Source organism: Globicephala melas, chromosome 14, assembly GCF_963455315.2.
Source record: "Globicephala melas chromosome 14, mGloMel1.2, whole genome shotgun sequence".
NCBI classification, from domain to species: Eukaryota; Metazoa; Chordata; class Mammalia; order Artiodactyla; family Delphinidae; genus Globicephala; species Globicephala melas.
Genome location: NC_083327.1, coordinates 6,547,478 through 6,573,726, shown reverse-complemented (window position 1 = coordinate 6,573,726; position 26,249 = coordinate 6,547,478). Strand labels below are relative to the sequence as shown.

Below are 26,249 nucleotides of genomic sequence, written 5' to 3'. Positions count from 1 at the left end.
CCAAGAGTCCTACTTAAGTTACCGGTTCATTGCAACAGGTGATTCATATTCTCCAAGCCCGCTTTGTATAATATGTGGTGACTGGCTATCCAACAAAGCCATGAAACCTTCAAAACTGCTTTGCCACACGGAGACCAAGCACCCTGCATTAAAAGACAAGGCTTTGGAGTTTTTCAAAAGGAAGAATCATGAACATGAATTAAAGCAATTATTGAAGGCCACCACTTCATCAAACGTGTCTGCACTGAGAGCATCCTTCTTAGTGGCTAACCGCATTGCTAAAGCTAAGAAGCCCTTTATATTGGGTGAAGAGTCGATCCTGCCAGCTGCTAAGGCCATTTGTCATGAACTTTTAGGAGAAGCTGCAGTTCAAAAGGTGGCACATGTTCCTCTTTCGGCTAGCACCATAACTAGACGAATTGATGAAATAGCAGAGGCTATTGAGGCGCAATTGTTAGGATTAATGAGTCACCGTGGTACGCAGTCCAGGTTGACGAGTCTACTGCTGTTGACAACAAGGCAACAATGCTTGTTTTTGTGTGATAATTTTTCAGTAGAGTGTGCATGAGAATATGTTATGTGCACTTTTGTTACCAACCAACACCACAGCTGCAGAGCTCTTCAAGTCTTTGAATGATTACATATCAGGAAAACTGAATTGGTCATTTTGTATCGGTATATGCACAGACAGCGGCTGCCATGACTGGATGGCTTTCTGGTTTCGCTACTCGGGTCAAAGAGGTCGCTTCTGAATGTGAGTCCACACACTGTGTCATCCATAGAGAAGTGCTGGCTAGCTGAAAAATGTCACCTGAACTTAACGTTTTGCAGGATGTGATTAAAATTATCAACCACATTAAAGTACATGCCCTTAACTCACATCTGTTTGTGCAGCTCTGTGAAGAGACGGACCCAGAGCACATACGTCTTCTCTTATACACAGAAGTGAGATGGCTTTCCAAAGGGAGATCACTGGCCAGAGTTCATAAGTTACGAGAGCCTCTCCAGAGATTTCTTTTAGAAGAACAGTCACCAGTGGCAGCACATTTCAGTGACACAGAATGGGTCGCAAAACTTGCTTACTTGTGTGACATATTCAACCTGCTCAACGAACTCAGTATGTCACTTCAGGGGAGAATAACAACTGTGTCCAAGTCGGCAGATAGAGTGGCTGCATTCAAAGCCAAACTGGAATTATGGGGGCGACGAGCGAACACTGGGATTTCTGACATGTTTCAAACATTAGCAGAGATTTTGAAAGACTGAGCCAGGGCCTTCTTTCTCCCAGCTGGTGCATGATCACCTAACTCAGCTTTCAGAAGAGTTTGAGCATTACTTCTCAACCACAAAAGACCCCTGAACTGGGAAGGAATGGATCCACGACCACCCATTTGTGAATAAGCCAGGTGAACTGACTTTGTACTGGAAGAGGATCAACTGCTTGAGATCGCAAAGGACGGTGCCCTCAAAAGTGTGTTTGAGACAACTTCAAATCTCCATACGTTCTGGATTAAAGCCAGGGCGCAATATCCTGAGATCACCACAAAAGCACTGAGAAGCCTGCCTCCATTTCCAACATCCCATCTTTGTGAAGCAGGGTTTTCTGCAGTGACAGCAACCAAAACGAGATCACAGAGTAGACTGGACCTAGCTACACATGTCGGGGGTCACTGTCTCCCATCAGCCCCAGATGGGACCATCTAGTTGCAGGAAAACAAGCTCAGGGCTCCCACGGATTCTGCATTATGGTGTGTTGTATAATTATTTCATTATATATTACAATGTAATAATAATAGAAACAAAGTGCACAACAAAGGTAATGCGCTTGAATCATCCCCAAACCATCCCCTCTCCCCCACTAGTCCATGGAAAAATTGTCTTCCACGAAACCGGTCCTTGGTGCCAAAAAGGTTGGGGACCACTGGTTAAAATGACCTCCTTTGAACTGCCGAATATTTTTGTAAAACATTTTAGTTGACTTATTCTTTGAAATGTTGCTTTGCAGTACAAAAACATACCCTTTAGGTTTATGGCTTTATTTTTCCCAGTATTTTTTTGGTTCTCCAGCTAATCTCTGAATGTCAAATTTGCCTGTGCATACTTGGAAGAGGATGGTAGAAATATGACCATTGAATTAGGGGTGGCAGGGTAGATTTTTTTAAGAGAATACTTTAAATAAAAATGATGAGGGACTCTAAGAGAACTCTGCTCCGCCAGATTCAAAATTAAGATGGCTTTGGGGACTGCTGCTCATAAAGAAAATACTAATCCTTCTAATTCATATATAAGGAGATGAAAATTGTTGAGTTTTAAATGTTAAAAATTTTTTGAAATGATGGAGAAAGATGAAGGAGCAGGTTAGAACGTGAGATTTGACGCATACGGGTGGGCATGGGGTGTTAAGTGTGGTGACAGAGTCCAGTTACTACACACTAGGAAACGTCAGCATGAAGAGGAGAAACGCAACACTATTACTTGTGACATTTTAGTGGGCACTTTGACTAGAGTAGATAATACTGTAATATAAATACCCCATAAGGTACTTGATGTCACCTTCGTTATGTACCTTTTGCAAGTGACAGAATTTTGGAGAATGATTTTTAGATTATGAAACAAAAATTATAATTTAGAGTGTTATACTTAAAATTATTTTTGAGGAAAGGTAATCTCCCTAGAAAGATGTTAAAGCAGTGATTTCTAAAAATACATATATTGACCTCTTACCATTATTAAGTGCATTTCATAGACTTGTTTTTCTTAAGTAATATTGCATTCATACATGAGGTGGTCTGGCATTTATTAAATGTTACAATGTTTGAGAGTCATCTAAAATAGTTAAGGTTTTTTGTGTTTAAAATGATCCCCTAAAGCATAGGGTGATTTAACAGATTTATAAAGAATGCCTATCATACTATGTTCACAAAGTTACCTTAAAACAACAGTATTACTTAATTTACTCTTACAGGTAATGCATTGTTTATAAGTTCAAAATGAGTCAGCTGAGCAAATTAGAAATCAAGTTTTAAATTTTATATGCTAATATGACAAAAGGACTTTTATTTACATTCTTAGTTTCACGTTCTTTAATCGCTGCTTAATCTAATAAGCATTAATACACAGACAACGTATATGTTAGTGTGAATAAAATAGTTAAAACAGACACAGAATTATGAAGAGTAACATAAATATACAGAAATATTTGAGCCCAAAGAGGAAGATGGATGATCAGTTTCCCTTTGTGGGCAAACAGAATAGAGTACTGGGGTAGATTCTGGGAAGGAGAGAAAGCATCAGAGGAGACACATATACCACAGTTCCTGCCTTTGGAAAGCAAACAGCCTAATGGATTTGGATATGAAAATGAATAATTGTAATAGAAAAGTAAATGGCAAGCTATAATGAAGTTACAGACAAAATGCTATGGGAAGGCAAAAGGGGCTAATGGTTTTCTCTGCAGTGTAACTTTTGAACTGGGCCCCAAAGCATAAGTTAAATCCAAATGAACAAACAAACAAAAAAAACTGGAGGCTATTCCAAGCAGAGAAGGAACCTGCATTAACAAGGCATAAAATCAAATCTACTTGGCATCTTACAGAAAAAATAAATTGTGGCAGAAGCGTTGAATATTTGGGGAGTACAGTGAGGGATGAAGCAAGAAAATATATTTCCAAATGATCATTTTAAAAAATCTATGAACCCAAAGTCTTATTTCTGTCATCCTATTTAATTACTTTATCTTTCCTTGGAGTAAACTTGTGTTGTCTTATTTGGACATTAAAGCCACTGGAAATGCGATGATCTGTATAAATCAAACTGGATTTTTGTGGATTATTCTGGTTAAGTATATTTGTTAATATATATAGCCAGCCTTAAAAAATCATCGAACGATCTATGGCTTTAGATTTTAGCTTTAGGATATAATTTTACTAGGACAAATGGTTAAGATGACTCAAGTTAGCTGATGATGCTAAAATAGAAACTGATGTGTTAAACTTTAAACTACGTGAATTACAAAAAACTGACTTGAACTTAAAGAGCTAAAGCAGGGTTAAAATTATATATATTAAGTACAGAGGGAAAAGTAAGAATTATTTTGAATAACTAAAGATAATGTTAGAGGAAAATTAATAAAGTAAAATGTGCATTGATATCTTACTTTAGAAAGTAGTTGAACACTAAGTTCTGGAGTAAACAAGCCCATTATCAAGGAGTGGCTCAAAATACATTCTCTATAAATAAAACGTGTTTACCAAGCTGTTTTGCTTTTGTCAGTGATAAAAGCAGGTTGACTTGTTTTCTCAGAACCTCAAGTACCTATCCTTCTGCAAACTTTTATCTAAGATATTATGTCAGTTAGAGATAGAGAATCTTTTCCCCCTCATTTTCTGTATAACAAGTATAGAAATGGAAATACAGGCTACAAAGAGACACTTAAGTTGTAAACAATTTTTAAAATATAAACTAGAATGTTAAAGCAAAAAAAGGGGACTTCAGTGAGGCCATCCATCTAACTGGTTTAATACCCCTTTTTTGCAGATACAGATACTAAGGCCCTAAGAGATAAGTTAAAAGTTGATAGTATGAGACTTGGGACTATACTGCAAGTGTCTGGATTCCAAGTCTCTTTTTTTCCTACATTTCACATTTTTGTGTTTTGTTTGCATCATCTGCCCTTTAATTTTAAAAACAAAAGGGTGTTACTGCTTTTTTAGTATAATGGAGACAGTCATTTGAAGTCACGAGGAAATCAAAGTCACAGACGATATAAAAGAAAATCAGAGGTCAAAGAGCTTAAACCTAGGTTATGTGAGAAGGAAACATGAGTCTGGACAATGAGAGATGAACAGAATACTAAAGCATTACAGGATCCAAGGTACCACTGTGTGCAGAGATCATTCGTGTGGATGCTTCAGAGAGATATTTACCAACTAGCCAATCTTAAACCTTTGAGAGTGCAATTTCAGTTAGGGTAGTATGGGCTGAAGTATTAGAGAATTAAGTGAAAAGATTTAACTATGAAGAGAATTCCTTTCTGCATTTATTTTTGGTTTGGGATTTTTACCATGCTTTCTAAACAGCCTTAAAAATCCCACATATAAGTGGCACGTGGACTGAAAGCATGAGGATATTGCTGAACGTTGTATATGAATCTAATTCTTAGTATGATACCATACAGAAGTGCATTCAGGAGCTTGCTGTTTGGCTAATGCCTCTTGACTCTTTTTGCAAAGTGAGTATATTCTTAATTCCACAGATCTGTTTCCCTCATTCATGCAGTGAGGGAGAACATGGGGTTCTCGTTTGATTATTTTGGGTTGAGTCCTTTGTTGAACATCCAAGTACAGATCTTGAGTTGGCAGTTGAGTTGGGTCTGGAGATCTGGAGAAGTTTGTGCCGGGTTGGCTGGGGCAGGTGGGAAGGAAAGCTGTGAGGTTGGATGTGAGATCACCTAGAGGGTGAACTCAAATAGAGAAGAGGTGCGAGGGTGGAGCTCTGTGGCCGTCCCGTTGCAAGAAGAGCAACCAGCAACGGAGAACTAAGAAGGAAGATTAGGTGACGGTAGTTTCCTGTAAGCCAAGGGAAGAGTGATCCACCATTTTCAAGCAGTCAAAAGGAGAGACATATTTAAACAGATTATTACAGTAGGAAGAGGGGGTGCCACAAAAAGAGGAGCTGACCGTGAGCTATTTGCAGGTGTTTCAGACGCCAGGCAGGAGAGGGCTTTTCTTTTCTAGGGAGGAGTAAGCAAGGCTAGAAGGAACCAGCTGTAAGAGTGGGATGATCATGGGATGTTTTTCCTGAGGTCAGCCAGGAGGGCTTGCTTAGGAAGGGCTGTCTGCTGGCTCAGGCTGAGGGTAGGGCAGAAGGAGCCCCTTTGGGGGCCTGGAGAAGGAGGGAAATCTAACTAAAGGTTACTCAGGTCAAATCAACAAGCCTCTTCTGATTGATCAGTGGGGACAAACAGCTTAGCAGATCTTTCGTGAAGGAGAGACAGAGTATAGAGGGCTGCTGTCTGGCTTCGTCCCAGGTAAACAAGGGAGGTGTCCAAGAGCCTTCTCTGTGTCACACATTATATCCTTTTTCATACTAAGTTCTCAAAACCTGGTGTGTATTTTATACTTAAGGAACATCTTAATTCAAACACTAAATTTTCATTATCTAAATGAGAACGTTTATTGGTTAAAGTGAAGTATAGTTCTACCAAAGCACTAAAGTTGTTTAATGAAAAAATATTTTACACTGCTTCAGTTTTTAGTTTAAGTTAATTAAAATTAAATACAATTAGAAATTCAGTTCCCTAGTTTCAGTCTCGGCCATGTTGCCAGTGGCTGTTATATTCGACAACGCAGGTCTAGAGCCCATGTGAGTGGTTGGCATCTCATAGGAAATGCAGCCTCTTACAAAGCTAAGCCCCTCCCTCTCCCAAGGATGGCACCATCGTGTGAGGGCGAACCACAAGTAAAGTTAAACATAGTACTTGCAGAAAACCGAAAGCAAAGTTGGCCTTAGTGTCAAGAACAGGAAGGAAGGAATCACATTCCTAAGAAATTGTAGCCGCAGACTAGCTCTTTGCAGATTTGCAGGCCAAATGCACATCCCCAGAGTGAATTTGTTTCATTGAAATTTCTGGCAGTGTGGTAGGCACATGGTGCAAGTAAATTTAATCCTCCCTAGAGGAAAGTACCATAATTCTTGGCTTCACGGAATTCCCACAGAGGAGTGCAAGTGAAGACATCGGAGTCAAATATACAAGCACACAAGGAATCAAAACAGCATGTAAGAGAGCTAGAAGAAATAGCAGACAGCAGAAAGAGACTTGCAAAGCCCTGATATTGGAATTACCAACGCGGATTATGGAACAGCTAACTGTGATGAAAGGAATAAGACCAGATCAAAATATCGGCAGGGAACAACGAAGTATTAAAAAAGGATGAATGAAACCCTAGCAGATTTGTAAATGAACCAAATACAATGTTTAAAAATGAAGATACAGTAATTGAAATTAAACTCAGTTTAGAAAACTGCAGATTAAAACCACAATGAGGCGTCTCCACTTACCGTTTGTTAGCTGTAAGAGGAAAGGTAGTAGGTGTCATAGCACATCTCAGAGGAAAATGGGCACACGCCGTACCGGGTGAACAAAATTAACATCATCCAGGGGCAGCGCGGCCTGTGCCTCAGGATGTGACACCCTGGGAAGAACGGGGAACAAGAATCAGATCCCGAGGAAACAGGAGACAAACCCAGACTGACGACTGACAAACACGGTATAAAGGAACTGGCTGTGTGCTTCAGAACTGTCATTGTCGTCAAAGACCAGAGGCTCAGGAACTCACAGATTCAGGGTAGTCAAGGAACAGCAGAACACAATGTAATACGTGGTCCTGGATTGGATCTTGCGCTAGAGGGTAAATGCACTGTGAAAGCTACACGGGGATAAATGACATGTTAAAGAATGGACTGTAGAGCACATTTTAAAAAATAGAATCATTATTAAAATTACTAAATTGAATAGCTGTTCTCTGGTTATGTAAGAGAACATCCGGCTATTAAAAAGTGCTCTGTTGTTAAGAGGTTAAATCACATGATATGTGGTTCAGAAAACATAAGTGTATCTATTTTGAGAAAATGATAAAAGGGAGGGGAAAAAAAACACATGAGAACTACTGTACACCACCAGATGGCTACTATTTTAATAACTGACAGTACCAAGTGCAGGCCACGATATGGAATTACTAAAGATAACCACTTCTAATTACCATTTTGGGGGTATTATAATTACATTATTTATATAATTATACATTATTTATATCCTTTTAAAAATTTACACTTCTATGTATTATTTTTCTTAAATTCCAAAAAATTTAAATTGATCTGCCCAGTGGTTCAACATGATAAATTTTGCCCCACAAAATGACAGAACATATTTTGAACATAAGAATTAGTGAATACAGTGTATGCTATCTGGTAATTCCCTAAGCAATTTAGATTAAAAAGTATACCTTCTTGTGCAAGTGAGTTGATCTTTTGTGTTTACTTTTAGTTTTGAATCTGCTACAAAATAATTTGTCTCTCACATTTTCCTGTCATTTCTGGTATAAATTTCTAGCATCAAATATACCTTGGTTTAATTATAGGAATATTAAGCTGTGGAAAATGAGTCATTCTTTGACTAGGTTTACAGAATGTATTCCTTTTGAGGCTCTGCAAAAGGACAGTTTAAATCCACAAAGAGGGTAAATGCACTGTGAAAAATACCCTGGGATAAATGACATGTTGAAGAATGAGGCTTTTGAGGCTCTGCAAAAGGACAGTTTAAATTCACAAAGAACATAATGAAAACTCTTCAGAAATTAAACCTCTGAGGACACATAATACTTGAAAACTTGTTGAAGAATTTTTTCATATATTTAAATAACCCACCAATTTAAATGCAAAGATGGTATTCTATGTTTGGTTATGTAATCCAACTTACTTAAGCAATTTAAGATATTTCTATAAATTTCTTACCTATTTTTAAAGATAGAGCAATTTTTACACTTTCTTATGTTAAGCATTTGCTCAGAAAGCTGTGAGTGAAACAGGAGGATTTTCTAGTCAAAGTCACTTCTTATGATAGTGTCAGAAACCTAGTGCCTTCTTTCTGGATATTTTCCATACGTACTCCAACTCTAGCATCTTATCCATTCCAGGGCACTCTCTTGTTAACAATTCATAGTAGACTAAAGTCTAAACCATTCCCAAATGCTGCTCTGTAAGTTTTAAAAGCTTTTTAATCCCATAAGATGTGGGGAACTGACACCAACATTGTGTTGCTAATGATCAACAGTTCTGGGCACTGACGCATTTCCCTGCCCCTGCGTTAAGTACCACCGAGAACAAACACAAACTTGACAACTTTTTGACAAGTTGACAACTCCTACTGTGAAACAACTCCAATAGCTTACTTACCAAGATAAATTGCCCAAGAAGACTTGCTTCGGGATTTCTCATTTCACTGCGTCCACCAACCCAAAACCTATGTCATAAACGTAGCCCAATTCTAGCCTGTTCCCCACAGTGTCTAAGACCTTGATAAAAGTGGTCCAACCCAACCCCTTAAACCTTATAAATACCCTTTGCCCTCCTTGATCTCCCTCACTGCAGTTAGTCTAATAAATGTAGCTTTACTAGATCAATGAGGTTTTCTGAGTCATGTTTTGGAGACTTGACAGTTGACAATAAATAAACCTAGTTATTCTGGATAATTTAAGGGGTATTAATAATTTAATCAATAAATTCAGAATCTTAGATTTCCATTCCTATCTTCTAACCACTATATGGTTTATCTATACCAAAATGCATGTCCTGCCAACCCCTCAAACCTCAATTCCAAGGTTGAACTCCTTTCCTTCCCTCTTCCACTTAGTTTCCACCTGTCACCCTCATCTCATAGGGTAGCAGGAGTTGTCCTCTGCCTTTTGTGTGCCCTAAGCTGTTTACTCAGAGGGAAATCTTGAAATCATGTTTGCATTTTCTTGCTCCTCCAATTCTAACCAGTTTCTACTTCCCACCAAGGTTAGATAAGAAATAGCAAACAAAAAGAAACAACTTGGGTATTTACCCATCAATGAGGATACTTGAAATAACTTACATACAATGTAATGATACAGCTTTATATGTTTTGACAGAAAAATATTCACCATATTTTTGATGATAGATGGAAGAATGTATATATTATCTCATGCTTTATGCTTTTGTGCATAAACAGTGTAGAAGTCAGGCTGCAAGTTCACAAGGCTAGTTCAGCATAATTACATCAATCAATGTGATACACTGCATAAACAAAAGATGAAACTACATGAACATCTCAGTAGATGCAGGAAAAGAAATTCAACGTCCATTCATGATAAAAACTCTTACCAAAGTGGGTATAGAGGGAACATATCTCAAGCTAATAAAAACTATTTATGACAAACTCACAGCCAAAATAATGCTCAACAGTGAAAAGCTGGAAGCCTTCCCACTAAAATCTGGCACAAGACCGGTATGCCCACTCTCACCTCTTCTATTCAACATAGTATTGGAAATCCTAGCCACAGCAATCAGACAAGAAAAAGAAATAAAAGTTATCCACATTGGTAGGTAAGACGTAAAGTTGTCATTATATGCAGATGACGCGATACTATATTTAGAAAACCCTAGAGACTCCACACAAAAACAACTAGAACTGACAAATGAATTTAGCAAGGTAGCAGGATACAATATTAACATACAGAAATAGGTTGCATTTCTTTACACTAACAATGAAATATCAGAAAGGGAATGTAAAAAAACAATACCTTAAGAATCACATCCAAAAAAATAAAATACTTAGGAAGACCTGACCAAGGAGGTGAAAGACTTATGTGCTGAAAACCATAAAACATTAATAAAGGAAACTGAAGATGATTCAAAGAAATGGAAAAATATCCCATGCTCTTCAATTGGCAGAATTAATAATGTTAAAATGGGCATACTACCCAAAGAAATCTACAGATTTAATGCAATCCCTATCAAATTACCCATGACATTTTTCACATATCTAAAACAAATAATCCTAAAATTTATATGGAACCATAAAAGACCCAGAATTGCCAAAGCAATCCTGAAGAGAAAGAACAAAGCAGGAGGTGTAACCCTCCCAGACTTCAGACAGTACTACAAAGCTACAATAATCAAAATGGCGTGGTATTGGCACAAAAACAGAATATGGATCAATGGAGCAGAATAGAGAGCCGAGAAATAAACCCACCACACCTACAATCAGTTAATCTTCATCAGGAGCTTACAGTGGAGAAAAGACAGTCTGTTCAGCAAGTGGTGTTGGGAAAGCTGGACAGCTGCATGTAAATCAGTGAAGTTAGAACATTCCCTCACATCACACAAAAACTCAAAATGGCTTAAACACTTGAACATAAGACATGACACCATATAACTCCTAAAAGAGATCATAGGCAAAACATCCTCTGGCATAAATTGTACCAGTGTTTTCTTAGGTCAGTCTCCTAAGGCAGTAGAAGTAAATGGGGCCTAATCAAACTTACAAGCTTTTGCTCAGCAAAGGAAACCGTAGACAAAACGAAAAGACAGCCTACAGAATGGGAGAAAATATTTGCAAATGATGCGACCAACAAGGGATTATTTTCCAACATATACAAACAGCTCATACAATTCAACAACAACAAAAAACAACCCAATTGAAAAATGGGCAGAAGACCTTAACAGACATTTCTCCAAAGAAGACATACAGACCATAAAAAGATGCTCAATGTTGCTAATTACTAGAGAAATGCAAGTCAAAACTACAAGGAAGTTCCACCTCACACAGGTCAGAATGACCATCATTAAAAAGTCTACGAATAACAAATGTTGGAGGGCATGTGGAGGAAAGGGAACCCTCCTACACTGTTGGTGGAAATGTAAACTGGTGCAGCCACTATGGAGAACAGTATGGAGGTTCCTCAGAAGACTAAAAATAGAATTACCATATGATCCAGCAATCCCACTCCTGGGCATATATTCAGATAAAACTATAATTTAGAAAGATACATGCACCCCTATGTTCATAGCAGCACTGTACAATAGCCAGGACATGGGAACAATCTAAATGTGCATCGACAGATGCATGGATAAAGGTGTGGTACATATACACAATGGAATACTACTCAGCCATAAAGGAGAATGAAGTAATGCCATTTGCACCAGCATGGATGGGCCTAGAGATGATCACGCTATGTGAAGATAAGTCAGAAATAGCAAGACAAATACCATATGATATCACTTACATGTGGAATCTAAAATATGACACAAGTGAACTTATCTATGAAACAGAAACAGATTCACAGACTAAAGAACAGACCTGTGGTTGCCAAGGGGAGGGGGGTAGGGGAGGGATGGAGTGGGAGTTTGGGGTGAGCAGATGTAAACTATTAGACACAGGATGGCTAAACAACAAGGTCCTACTGTACGGCACAGGGAACTACATTCAATATCCTGTGATAAACCATAATGGAAGAGAATATAAGGAAAGAATGTTTATATATGCATAACTGAATCACTTTGCTGTACAGCAGTAATTAACACAACTTTGTAAATCAACTCTACTTCAATAAGAAAAAAATGTGTGGGGCTTCCCTGGTGGTGCAGTGGTTGAGAGTCCGCCTGCCGATGCAGGGGACACGGGTTCGTGCCCCGGTCCGGGAAGATCCCACATGCCGCGGAGCGGCTAGGCTCGTGAGCCATGGCAGCTGAGCCTGCGCGTCCGGAGCCTGTGCTCCGCAACGGGAGAGGCCACAGCAGTGAGAGGCCCGCGTACAGCAAAAAGAAAAAAAAAAACAAATGTGTGTGTGTGTGTATATATATATATATAATATATATAATATATATTTAAAAAGTCGGGCTGTATCTCCAGGAAACAAGATGTGGAATAAAGAAATAAATATTCACTGTTTTTTGTTGTTGATAAATAGCTTTTATTCTGTAACTAAAGAAAAAACACCGTTAAGCCTTTTAAAGGATGAAAACAGTGAGAGACCAGATAGTGGCATGCGTCTGCCCAGCAGCTATTGATTATAGAGAAGACTTTTTTCCTTCCAGTTTGTTGAAAGGTAGCAGTGGGGGGAGGGTAGTTACTGAGACTTTGAAAAAATGTATTTCCTTTTTTTTTCTTTTGGCCATGCCGCATGGCTTTGTGGGATCTTAGTTCCCCAACCAGGGAGTGAACCCACACTCTCAGCAGCGAAAGCGCAGAGTCCTAACCACTAGACCGCCAAGGAATTCCCTGAGAAAATGTAATTCTCGAATTCTTGGTAACATCTTTTTCCCAGAATATGAAGTATTTCTTTCTAACTTCTGAGTTTCCAGGAGATTTAATAAGTCAAGGTAACTAAGCAGTAGTGCTCAAGTACTTACATAATCACTAACAGTGGATTCAGGTGATTTTTTTTTTTACCTACCAATACTTTCGCCTGTAAGCAAAATTAAAAAATAAAAATAAAAAAAAATTTTTTTAATTGAAAAATGTATTTTGCAGGAGAGACTACTGTTTAAAACTAGTTTTATTAAAGGCTATTCCACTAGTTTACATTTGATGTTTGGTATACAGTTATAAATAAAAAGCTCATTTTAAGGAAAGCCAATTTTAAGAGGCTGAAAATGAAGCTGGTCAAGGGATTTCATTAGAAACTTAGCTGTATGGCCTGAGGTTAAAAAGGAACACTGATGCTTTGTGATGACAGTATTTGTTAATGTCTCCTGTGGTGCTGTGTGCCCAAGTGGGTGGTCCATAAATGTAATTTGAAATGAAAATGGTACCAGACTTTTTCTGTGTGGATTTAAAAGACAGGTTTGAATATGGACTTCAAATTTAATACTTCCTACCCCATGTTAAGTGAAGCTAATTAATTTTAGCTTTCTGGAATTTTGTAGCAAGAAGATCCACTTCAGGAGAATATATGTAATCCTTTCCCTCAGACTCAAGCACATGGGGCCTTTAAAAAAAACACTATATGGTCTTTTTGTCTCATAGTCTGTAAATTTGGAGGTGGGGATGGGAAAGTTAAGGACAGTTAGATTTAGTCTAAAGATGAGGAGAAGTCAGGTCACCTAGAATTGTGATAATTTTGATAGCCTTATTTAGAAAGTTATCCTGTTTATTTGAGGGATACAACAATAATAACAGCCTTTGCAATTTGAACACCTTTGGAAGATATTGACATAATCATTTTTTCTAATACTGAGAATCAAAGCCTGTGTGTCTTGAAATTCTAAAATACATTTATAAACGTCTTAATTTCCAGGATTCCATATGATCATTTAGTTTTTCTTATCTATTCTTCCTTGCTTTTTCATGTAATAAATGTTTATATTGATATCTGGTATGTGCCAGGCACTCTTCCAGGTACTAGTGACACAACAGTGAACAAAGCTCAAATATTCCTGTCCCCATGGAGCTTACTTAGTAGAAGGAGACAAATAAGTATGTCAGGCGGTAAGCATTATGGAGAAAAATAAAGTGCCAAGGGAGAAGCCCTGCAGACCAAGGTGACAGCAGGTGCAGAGTGGGGTGGGGGAGGGGGACTGGAAGTGGAAGAAGAAGGGCACGTCATCAAGGTTAAGGACTTCAGGTTTTACGCTCAGATGCAAAGTCTAGAAGGTTGCGAGCAGATGACTTGATGTGATATGTAGACCAGGGCCTGGCAACCTTTTTCTCTAAAGGACTGGATAGTCAGTATTTTAGGCTCCGTGAGACCTACAGTAGGGTCCACACTGCTCAGCTCTGCCTCTGCAGCACAGAAGCTGCAGTACACGGTACGTTACAGATGCCGTGACCGTGTTCCAGCAAAACTTACAAAAACAAGGAACGGTCTAAATGTATCCTTTTGGGGTAAAGTTTACCAGCCCCTGAGATAGACCATAATAAACCAAGGGCAAAGGCAAGTTGAGAGAACTTTTGCAGGAATCCAAGGCAGAGCTTATGGTGGTGGTGGAAGTGGCAGGAAGTGGTCAGATTCTGGATAGATTTTGAAGGTAGAGCCAGTGGGGTTTGCTGAGGAGTCGAGTATAGCATATGAGAAAGGGGTTATGTGTGTGTTTTTAGAGTTTTAATTAGAAAACAGTGCTTAATATTTTATATTCTATATTTGATAATATCTAGAATAATTGTCTTTTAAAATCTATTTGCAACTTTCAAGGCTGTCCTTTTTTTCCCTTTGAACCTGTTTGACTTTGTTCTTGGTATTCCATCATAAACTGAGAACTAATAAGAAACCTAATAACTTCTCAGTCTACCGTTGTTTACCGCACATTTTTTCATTAGGTTTCCCTTATGGCTGAAAGCACGTGTGTATTTGTGGTGTGGTGTGCAGGGTCAAGGGAGAAAGCGGAATTAAGATGTTAGCATTTTAGCTTAATCTGTGGGTAGTCCTAAGTGAGACTTATCAACCATATGAAAATAATATACAGAGCCTTCTTATTTTGGTAATGTGCTTTTATAAAAATGTTTAAAATGAATAATTATTGGGGAAGTACAAACTATTAGATAAGGTCTTGGACCGTATGTCCTGACTTCACTATTTCTTTTACTACCATCATTCTTCAATGATGGCACAGTTATCTTCTCTCACTTTCTCTTCAGCTAATCAGTTGCTAAGGGATGCAGAGTCTGTTGCCATAGTGACCCTCACGTCTCACCTAAATGACATGTCAGATGAATTGCTGAGCCTTTTAACTAGTGGTCCACTCTGATCCACACTACACAGTGCTGTTAGCCTAATTGTCATCGAAGTTTCGTGTGCATCAGAATCACTTGGAATGCTTGCGAAATACATCGCAAAATTTTTGATTCAGTGGATCTGAGGAGGGGCCCTAGAATTTTCTGACGGTTTTGGTCTGCAAACCACACTGTGGAAACTGCTGTTCTCAAGTCCTCTGACAATGGCATTCCTCCACCAGGAACTTAAGTGCTGCCCTGTACCATCTGATAACTTCAGCCGAGGACTGAAGGATTCCACTCTCTAACCCGTCCTGCATGTTTCCAGCCTTTTTTCATACACTTCCTGAACGTGGCCATCTTTTCCGTCTTTGCTTTTCTACTGTTTGTTCTTGGAATGTCACAGCCAATTTCTACCCATCTCCTCCCATCTTTGTCAGTCAGAATCCTGGCCATTTTACAAGGCTTCTTTCAAACCTGACTTTCTTTTTTGAATCTCCAAACATGTGTGCAGTTTCTCTTTTTTTCATTTGAATCCCCATAGCATTTATACTTCTGATGACATGACCTTACTCTGTCTTAATCTATCTTCATCTATGTATCTTATCTCTGTCCTACCCTTTTATAGGAACGTATAAGCTCCTTGAGGATAAGAAAACATATAGATATGTATATTTTTCTGCCTTGTTCAACCAGCATTTGTAGAATTGAACCACCTTTAAAATTTGTTCCTTTTTTTCTTTCTCTTGTTAAAAAATGTTCTTAAAGTAACATAAGATTGATATCTACCTAGTGTCTTGTCGCTTCCTGCTCACTTTATCTGTTGGAGGAAACCCATCATATTTACTTCCTTCTAAGTACATACTGACCCCTTTTCTTTGGATTAATTGCTTTCTAATTGTGCTGTTCAGCTCTAATGTTATAATTTCTGTTCATTGGACTTCTGATGCATTAGAAACAATATCTTCTTTCTTGATTTCCTTCCCAAAGCTCTTAGTTTACCTAGAGTTAAAGAAAAGAAATGCTCTGCGTAAAATGTATATCTGAAAAGTATTATATCCTCCCAATTGATAGAATTGATGGGTTTGTGCTTAGAACTCTACGGAAGGCTTCATTTCTTTTAGAACTTTAAAGGCATTACACCATCTGTGTTTCATTTTTGACTGGTGAGAAATCCAGCGCCAGTCTATTTCTTCTTTTGAAGTTAACTTGATAGTTTCTGTTTTCCCCATGTTCCCCTTGGGGAGCTCTTGTTCATTAGTTGCTGGATATCTTCAGTTCATCATCTGTCTCCTCTCATATCTGGTATTTTCAGCCTACCATTTTGCTCTAGATTCTTGGATATGTATTCAGCTTTATCTTCAAACTATACCCTGAATTCTTTATTTCATGGAACAGATTTGTACTTTCTTTGAGGTACTTTATGTGTCTCATTTTTCTTTTTCAAGCATCTTTGTTTTATGGATGTAATATCCTCGTCAATATGTGAAGATACTAAACATTTTTCTTAATCGTTTCCTTGTTTCCTTTAAGTAAATTACATTTCAGTTCATCGTGGAGCATTTCTGTTTATCTTGTTCTTTCCCCTCATGCTGATCGTTTTCTGTATATATCTGATGATTCATTCATATTTATGCTAGTTTGTATTTAAGTATCAGGAACCTGGGAACCCTCATCACTGGGGACTTTATGACTGGGGTTTCTTGATCCTTAAGTTATATTTAAAGTAAATGAGAAGGAAACCAGCTGTTTTACTGGAGACCTTTTAAATGTGGCGTTCCATCCTCCAGAATATTGCTGAGGTCTCCCATCACTGGGTGGCCTTCCTCCCATTCTCTTTGCTGTTAAAAGTTTGCTCCTGGGGCTCCCCTGGTGGCGCAGTGGTTGAGAATCTGCCTGCCAGTGCAGGGGACACGGGTTCGAGCCCTGGTCTGGGAGGATCCCACATGCCGCGGAGCAACTAAGCCCGTGCGCCACAACTACTGAGCCTGCGTGTCTGGAGCGTGTGCTCCGCAACAAGAGAGGCCGCGATGGTGAGAGGCCTGCGCACCACGATGAAGAGTGGCCCCCGCTCACCGCAACTAGAGAAAGCCCTTGCACAGAAACGAAGACACAACACAACAAAAATAAATAAATTAAAAGAAAAAAAAAGTTTGCTCCTGGCTTTATTCCTGCTCCGTAAATTTAATGAGGTCCTGGGAAACAGGACAGGAAACAAATGACTGTGTTCAGTCTACTCTCTTGAACCAGAAGGCTTTGTGTTCAACAAGTTAAAGTAGTCCTTCATGGTTAAGTACTGTGAACTTATAATCTTTCACTTGACAAATAATAACTGTGTTGATAGCCTCATTCCACTTAATTCTACCCGTCAAATGGGCAGAGCAATATTGAAGTTAGAGTGATGAGATAGAATTATTATTTAAGAATCCTGCTTGATCTCCAGCATGTGTATTTGACTCCAGATAGGTGGAGAGGAAACTAAACTTTTAGCCAGATGGAAGTTTATTAATTTACCATAGGAAGTATAACCATTAAGGAAACTAGAGGCTCGGGGCTAGTGAATTCTCCATGGAGGAAGGAATCTGGAAAACCAGATTTATAGTCACGTAGTTTCTAGGTGGGCCTGGAGTCAGAAGAGGGCCTCACTGACATTGGCTGGTATCATCCAGCTGAGAAAGCCTTATGTATTGTGTCTGTTGTCAAGTGAGGTTACCGTGCAGACCAGAAAATTAAGTATTGATCAGAGCATATTTTTCTTGGGTTTTGCTTGAGATCCAGAAAGTCTCTTACTGTCGAAGTTCTTTTTCTAGGTGACATTTTGATTGTGTTGATGACAGTTCAGCTAGGACAGTACACTGAAGTGAACTAGGTGTAAGGTTTCTCAGTTCTTCGGAGACCACTCTGAAGACAGGCCAGGTGATTTTGTAAAACTTCTCAGCCACTTTTTATAGATCCTTGCTTAAGGATGCTGTCTCCTAAAACATCAACCTTTTTTTTTTTTTAAGCACATGTAGAATTCTCTCTAATTCTCAGAAGTTCAGTTTATCTTATCACTATCCATCAGAAGTAGATATTATCTCAGTGACACTTAGAAAGAAACTGATACTTAGAAGTTAAATGATTCCAGAATCTCACAGTAAATATAAGTGGCAGACTCAAGAACCAAATCTCAATTTTCTATCTCTAATATTTTCTGCTATACCCCTTAAATTACTATCATTTTATGAAAAAGATAAAGTAATAGAAAGCAGTTGTTTTATATTTTACTATCTTGGACAATTAAGAGTCATAGTAGGGCTTCCCTGGTGGCACAGTGGTTGAGAGTCCGCCTGCCGATGGAGGGGACACAGGTTCGTGCCCCGGTCTGGGAAGATCCCACATGCCGCAGAGCGGCTGGGCCCGTGAGCCCATGGCCGCTGAGCCTGCGCGTCCGGAGCCTGTGCTCCGCAACGGGAGAGGCCACAACAGTGAGAGGCCCGCGTACCGGAAAACAAAAACAAAAAAAACAAAAAAAACTAAAAAAAAAAGAGTAATAGTAAATGTAATTAATTTAGAGTTTACTAATACAGTTTAAGATTGTGTCTACATGTTATGCTAATGCTTACCTTTGTAACTCTCTTTTATAAGTTGGGTATGGCCAATTATTTTTATATGGTCAAGACAAATGAAATTAGGTGCATTCTTTCTTAATAGAGCAATACATATTTTAGCATCTTTGAAATACATTAAACTTGGTTAAATGTAATAAGAGCTCAACACAGATGATACTGGTTCTTAAAATAGTCACTATAAAAAGTTACTCTTTAGTACAAAACATGTGGCAAGTGCTATCTTTATTAGCCCAGTACAATTTATATATCCATAACATATAATAAATCAATTTCCTTTAGAATTTCTGTGATTTTTGATGTTCACCAATTCTTTCTTTCCCTTTTACCCAGCTCCTGCAGTGAAATTTAACAAAACATTATTAAACTGTATGCCATTTGTTAAGTTTCAGATGAGGATACAATTATGGTTTTTATTACATATTTAAATTTTTTCTGCCCTCCCTTATTTGGATATATGTTGCTGGTTGCTCAGATCTTTTTGTGCGTATATATTTCACATGCTGTAAATCCATTTGACAGTAATTCACTGGCATTTTACTCCCCAGAAGCTCAGATCCAGCCTTCCTTTCATCCCGACAGCTCGTGTTTTCACTTGGATTGTTTCCTGGTTTGATGAACCTCTTCCTAAGCTCAGTTCCCTCTGCCAGCCTGCAGTGCACTCATGTTATCCCCTTTGTTAAAACCATTTGGTAAATAATTCCTAATCATATCACAATAAAGCCTGAGATCCTTAGCCTTTTTCCAGTTAAGATTTGTATGTCTATTGTATTCAATAGTAGCAAGACCCTAATCAGAAACCAAAGTTAGCACGATCACGGGCAACCATGAGAAAGGAAGTGGTGTTCCAAATAGTCCAATCTTCTCCCAGTTTTTTTGTCACTAGTCAAACAAAGAAATTGCTTTAAAATTCTCTGTGGTACATGAATTTTCCCAAATGCCCTCTCTCTGTATGCACATGTAACATAAGGATTTGTTTTATAAGTAAAGTACAAATATAGAGTTAATTAATTCTAAGCTGATTTCAGGTGAAGGTGTAACATGGTGATGACATAATGGTGGCTTAAATCAGCGCTAAGTATTGTTTTTCAAAATATATTTAAAGTAGAAGGTGCTATTTATTATAGTTAATGAGCAAAGTTATGTTAGTGGCAGTCAGCATACATTAACAATGACATAACCAGTGGTCTAAAAAGAAACAAGAAATAAGTAGTATAAAATCTATCAGGTATATTTATAAAGGCGGCTGTTACATGAGAAACAAGTTTAATTGCACTTTCTGTTAGTTTCGCATCTAGTTTGATGATGCGTGAGAACAGATGGGGGGAGGATGGTAGAAGCGGGATTTTGATTCTATTCATACGCTCCAGGTGCTTTCTTGGCTCTTTTAATCCTGATCTTTACTGTATGGCCACTTTGTCTGAAGAAAAAATTTTGTCTGAACCCCTATTTTTAGCTTTTCATTGTAAACATGCACTCTTTGGTGTAATTGGAAGTTTATGTGTCCCTGTGAGGAATAACAGCCAGCAGTCTCCTGAACAATTCCGGATTTAGAATGTACTCCCTAAATTGAGGAATTCACATTTACTTTGAAGGCCGAACCAAGTTCGAAATACTTACTGTAGTTCTTTAGATAGTAGTAGAAACACCTCTCTAGATCTCCTAGATATGTATGATTCAGGTGGGCAGCTGGGAGGTGGCAGATGGTGTATTCAGTGTGGAGTTAACACTCAAACATAAAATATATGCATGGGGATTATTAACTAAAATTCCTCTGTGGACATATGCCCCTTTATACACATATAATGACACATATACATATAAAGATAACTATAAAAGCTGTTACATAGTTTTTCAACAACAAAGCAGAACACTAACGATGTACATTTTTTTCTTATTTTAGAAGGCTTGCATCAAATCTCCAGCCTTTGAAAGTGGTAAACATGTAAAATAGTGTGATAGGAAAAACATTTAAGATATGTTTTTTTGTGGTGGGGAAAATAATCAGCAGGTATAGCAATTTGAAATGTCACTGAGTGGATTATTAGACCCCCTGGGAAAAGTGATTTGATCCTACCTGCTTTTGCCAGCTCAGCCTTTGTCTTGTAATCCCTGTTCTGGCCTTGAAATTTCTGGTTCGCTCAAGTTCTGACCCCCCAAATACCTTTAGGTATGGAAATGGGTAATAGAACTTTTTGTTTTTTAAGTTTAGAGCATTAGCAATGTTGAGAAGGTTGAATAACTTTTTAAAAACAGGTTTGTGGGCTTCCCTGGTGGCGCAGTGGTTAAGAATCCGCCTGCCAATGCAGGGGACGCGGGTTCAAGCCCTGGTCTGGGAAGATCCTACATGCCGCGGAGCAGCTAAGCCCGCGCGCCACAACTACTGAGCCTGTGCTCTAGAGCCCGCGAGCCACAACTACTGAGCCCACACACGCCACAACTACTGAAGCCCACGTGCCTAGAGGCCGTGGTCCGCATCAAGAGAAGCCACTGCAATGAGAAGCCCGCACATCGCAACAAAGAGTACCCCCCTCTCGCTGCAACTAGAGAAAGCCCTTGGCGCAGCAACAAAGACCCAACTCAGCCAAACATAAATAAATAAATGAATAAATTTATTTAAAAAAAACAGGTTTGTACTTGTACAGTAGAGCTCATGTAATGCTTAAGCCATGAAAGATACTGTTGATGTTTTTAAAATAACTGTGAACAGGCATTTTTTACAGCCCGTTCCGTTCTTCATTTCAAATTGGTTATTTTTATTTAAAGGTATATGGCTGTGCAGCAGGTATCCTTTTACTGAATTATACACATTTAAATTTCACCAGATTCATTTGTATCTGTTTTGACTGTAGAGACAGAAGAATAATGAACACGTACAGAGTAGTCGTGATGCTAATACCTTAGCGAGTATTTTCCTCACTACTGGTGTGCACATAATCTTCTAAAATCTTAGGATGAGTTTTTATTGGCACCATTTGAGAGGTCTTGAAAATTTTATTCTTTATCGTGGTCTTAGTATATCTTGAAGAAGAAAATGGACATTAACTGCCACTCTGCAACCCTCGCTTGGTCTTCAGGATGAGCCTATCAGGAAGTGTGATGACAAGCAGAGTCTCGTAGTTCAGACTTGCCCGTTCACATGGCAGAGAAGTGACCAAATGATACCTGACGTCAAGTCTGTCAGGACCAGGGCCTGGACTTGCTTTGTCGTGCTGGACGTTTAAGTTATACTTTAATTTTCGAGGCATATTCAGAGCATCTTGTTTTGACATCCTTGGAATCTTCTCAGATTTTAGTCAAACGAAATTAGAAAATGTATTATTTAGCAATATGATTTTAAAGTAAAATATCCCCTTTTTAGAAAGCTTAGTTTTTCAGCAGTCACACTGAATATGAATGCCAGGTATTCTGATGGGTACTGTGGAATATTCAGGCCAATCCAGTGGAAAAAGTGGCAAATTGAGTGCGTTGTATTACTGTGAAGCACCTTCTGTGATCGAGGGGAGAATTTGCTCTGGGGCAGAGTGGCTGACCAGTGGCTTTCCTGCAGGGAGGCGTCTCTGCTGCCTGAGCTCTGGCGCCTGGTGTGAGGCCGTGATCTGGGGGGCAGGGACTGTAGGACAGGAGAGAAACATTTGTCCCTCCCCTGCTGCTTGATACCTTTTTGGTTTTTCTTAGGAAGCTTGGAATATTCCTCTTAGACTTTTGTGTTGAGAAAGAGAACGAGGAATACGAAGGGGGCCCTTGGGGATCAGAGGATCCACATTAAATTGCTGTCCTGCTCGTGAGAGGAAGGTGCTTCTCTGTTAAATGGCATGTTTTCCTGCCAGAAGCAGAGGCTGTCTGTCCAGCTGGGCATTGAGCCATCCGGAGGGTCATGCTGAACTGTAGGGGAAGGGAGGGGAGGGTTGGGATAAAATAGAACCTAATGCTACTTTTCAGAAATCCATGGGACAAGTGGTTTTCATAAACAAGTATTTCCTTAGACTTCCTTTACTAGATATATGTATAAAGGACTTCGTAAACTAATGGAAACAATGTATTTGGATAAAATAGTATGGAGTCTCACACAAGTAACCAGTCTGCCGATTTCTCTTTAAAAGTTACTTTTTTTGTTTTTTTGAAGGAGAAAAGTAAGTGATTTCTTTTTAAATTCAAGCTATAATGCTGTCTAAAATTCAGACAGTAAGCAAATCAGTAAATAATGATTTTTCTGTATTTCTTTATAAGCAGCGGCCATTTTTTCAATAGCATTCTTAAAAAGGAAAAAAAGCTCAAAAAAATCTCTCAGTTGGATTCTTAGAAAAGAATGCTAACCACATCTGATTACTTTCTTCATTCTTCATCAGGAAAACTTTGTCTGTTTTGTTTTAGGATGTGTCTGGCATTCCAGGTTAAAATGCTTTTTCTATTTCAATTACACTGAACTAGCCAATATAATTTTTTACACCTAAGAGCTGGGGTTACATTGGTGGCATTCACTTTTAAAAATATGTCATATTAGTTGATAATTTAAACTATATTAAGGTGATTGCAAGAGTGGGCTTTGGAGATAGGCCTAGATTTCAATCTTGTCTCTAACACTGATAATTAGTCTTGGTTAATAACCTTTTAGGTCAAGTATTAATAGTCTATTTCAAGAGAGAAACTACCTCACCCTAGTCCTTTATTTGCTTTTATAGATCAGTGTACTGTCACCCGGACCTACCTGTTCCTTCACAAGTTCTGGTTCTTTAGTGCCGCCTACTACTTTGGTAACTGGGCCTTTCTTGGGGTAAGTACAGGTGTCCCAGGGATGCTGTGACCATTAGTGGCCTGTTTTGGTCACAGCAATGCTATTGGGTTTTAAATTTGGTGCTTTCTGGATGACTTCAGGTTTGAGAAGTAACATACAGCTCGTTTACATTTGCAGGTGTTCGTGATTGGGTTGATTGTCTCCTGCTGTAAAGGGAAGAAGTCGGTCATTGAGGGGGTAGATGAGGCTGACTCAGACCTGAGTGATGAGGAACCCTCTGTCTGACGGCTTCTGTTGCACAGGTTTACTAAGCTGACTCTGCATCTCTTGTGCATTTGTAAAGTGTCAAGCTAACATTAGGATGTGAACTGACTAGCTTTCATCAAAAATGGGAGCATGGCTATTAAAAAAAAAAACTATATTTTTTATGTTTTCTGAAGTAACATTATTGTATCATAGATTGACATTTTAAATTGCTATAATAATACTATGTAAATATAAAAGTACCAGCCTTGTGAGGGAATGTTTGTGGAAATTTTTTTTTCCTCTAGTGTATGATAGTGTTGAATTGATTAAAAATCTTCCAGAATTAATATTCCCTTTGGTCACTTTTTTAAAACATAATAAATCACTTGTATCTGTGCCTTTGGGTCTCTAGAGTACTGTGGAATTTTCAAGTGTCTATATCTGATTGTTGAAAAATAATATTCACAATATAGCTGATAAATAAATGTTATTCCACTATGCAGCTTGTTTTCTATTTTCTACATTAAATCACTAGCGCCATTGAAGTAGATTTCATGAACAGATTTCAGGCTGCTTGGTGTGCCAAGGTGTATTATATTGTTCAGACATTAGTCCATTAGATATCTTATCACCTCTACAGTATTTAAGGCATATACATTGTTATAAATAACCTCAAAAGTTGTATTCCAACATAAATGGGAATATTGTCAAGAATAAGTAGTCCTGAAAAAAATCAGTGTACTGATCAGTTTAAGATACATGACATCATATTTTAGCTTTAAAGATATTTTCTCATTCTAAAGATTTAGAATTTGCAAAAGATATAGGGAAAGCTATGTACTATCAATAGGGTATTTTGAAGGCATTCTGGATACTGAGATCCTAGTTTACTAACACAGGCAAATTAGAACTCATGAAAAGCACATATTTTGATCCTTGAAGTAGAACACCATTAAGTTTCTGAAAAAGACTTAGGAATTAACAACCATCTCCCATTCAGTTCATCTCTCTCTTAATTTTTGTGTCACTTTGCTCTCATTCTTTGTCTCTGGATAGACCTCCACACCCTTCATGTTTGGCACCTTTGATGTTATTCACCAAGATTCCATTCCCTTCTGTTCTTATTTCACATTTTCTTTTTGGACAATCTCATACACCCTCAGTTTCCAAACTTTTACTTACCTGTTAACTAGAAATTACTACTTCAATTACAGCATGTTGATAATTGAACTCCTCGTTTTTCTGGTCATACCAAACCTCCTTCTTTATTCATTTTTTTGACAGATGGCACTGGCACATACCTGGTTGCCAAAACCAAAACTCAAGCAGACCTCCTTATCTCCTGTGTGTACCTGGCCCATCACTAATCAGGCCATGTTGATCTCTGCTTAACTGTCCTTCCATTTTCCCTCTTCTCCATTCTTACTGTGTTACAGACTGAGTTGTGTTCCCCTCTGCCGCCACAGAAAAACTTCCCTATTGAAATCCTAACCCCTAGTAACTGAGACTCTGACTGTATCTGGAGATTGGGTCTTTAAAGAGGTAATTAGGTGGCGCCCTGATCCAGTATGACGGGTGCCCTTATAAGAAGAGGAGGAGACATCGGGGATGTGTGTGCATAGAGAAAAGGCCATGTGAGGACCTGCAGGCCAAGGGGAGAGGCCTCTGGAGAACCCGACCCTGCCGGCACCTTGATCATGGACTTCCAGCCACCAGAACTGTGAGAAAATAGGTTTCAGTTGTTTATGCCCCCCAGTCTGTGGTATTTTGTTATAGCAGCCCAAGCCTTCTAACGCACACTGCTTCTTAATTTCCTCACTGGGCTTTCTGCTGAGTCCCAACTCCTTTCAATCTTTCCTCGACAGTGAAAACACAAATCAGATGATGACATTTCTTTGCTGTGAAAAGCTTTCCGTTATTTCAGAATGAAATTCATAGCTTTCATGTGACATCTAAGGCCGTTCTGGTGTGTGTCCTACCTACCTATCCAGTTTTCACTGCCATCCCCACAGATGTCTCACCATTATCCAAACGGCTCTGATTTCTCACATCCCCACTCTGCTGAACTGTCCCTTCTGCCTATGACACACTTCCCCTCCTCTTGTCTCCTCAGAGAATCCTTACTCTTCAGATCTCAGCCGTGACGTTATCTGGTTAGTTACCTGCCCTAGTCTCCTAGGCACAGTTAGGTGCTGTCTTTTCCCTGCTCACAGGGCTCCCTGTACAGTGTGTTGTGACTGTTACCTTCAGGGCTGCTTCCTCTGGGCTGCAAGTCCTTGAACACATACCTGGTCGTTCAACTTTGACCCTGGTGTCAGAGCATCTCCCTGCACTTGGAAAGCACTCAGTTGGCAGGCGAATTTGCTAATTCAAAGCTTTATGGGAAAAGAATCAAGATACTGGAATAGAAGGACGTGGAGTTCACCTC

General features: G+C 38.8%; 1 protein-coding gene across 2 annotated transcripts in view; it reads left to right on the top strand.

Moving 5' to 3' along the window:
* The window catches only part of LMBRD1 (LMBR1 domain containing 1), a 116,542-nt gene extending 92,219 nt beyond the window's left edge, over positions 1 to 24,323 (top strand). For both annotated transcript variants that reach the window (XM_030859194.3, XM_060283770.2), the window contains exons 15-16: positions 23,523 to 23,614; positions 23,753 to 24,323. In XM_030859194.3, the coding sequence (XP_030715054.1) occupies positions 23,523 to 23,614; positions 23,753 to 23,860 (200 nt within the window). In that variant the 3' untranslated portion in view covers positions 23,861 to 24,323. The remainder of the gene's footprint in view (positions 1 to 23,522; positions 23,615 to 23,752) is intronic.
* The last annotated feature ends 1,926 nt before the right edge of the window (positions 24,324 to 26,249 follow it).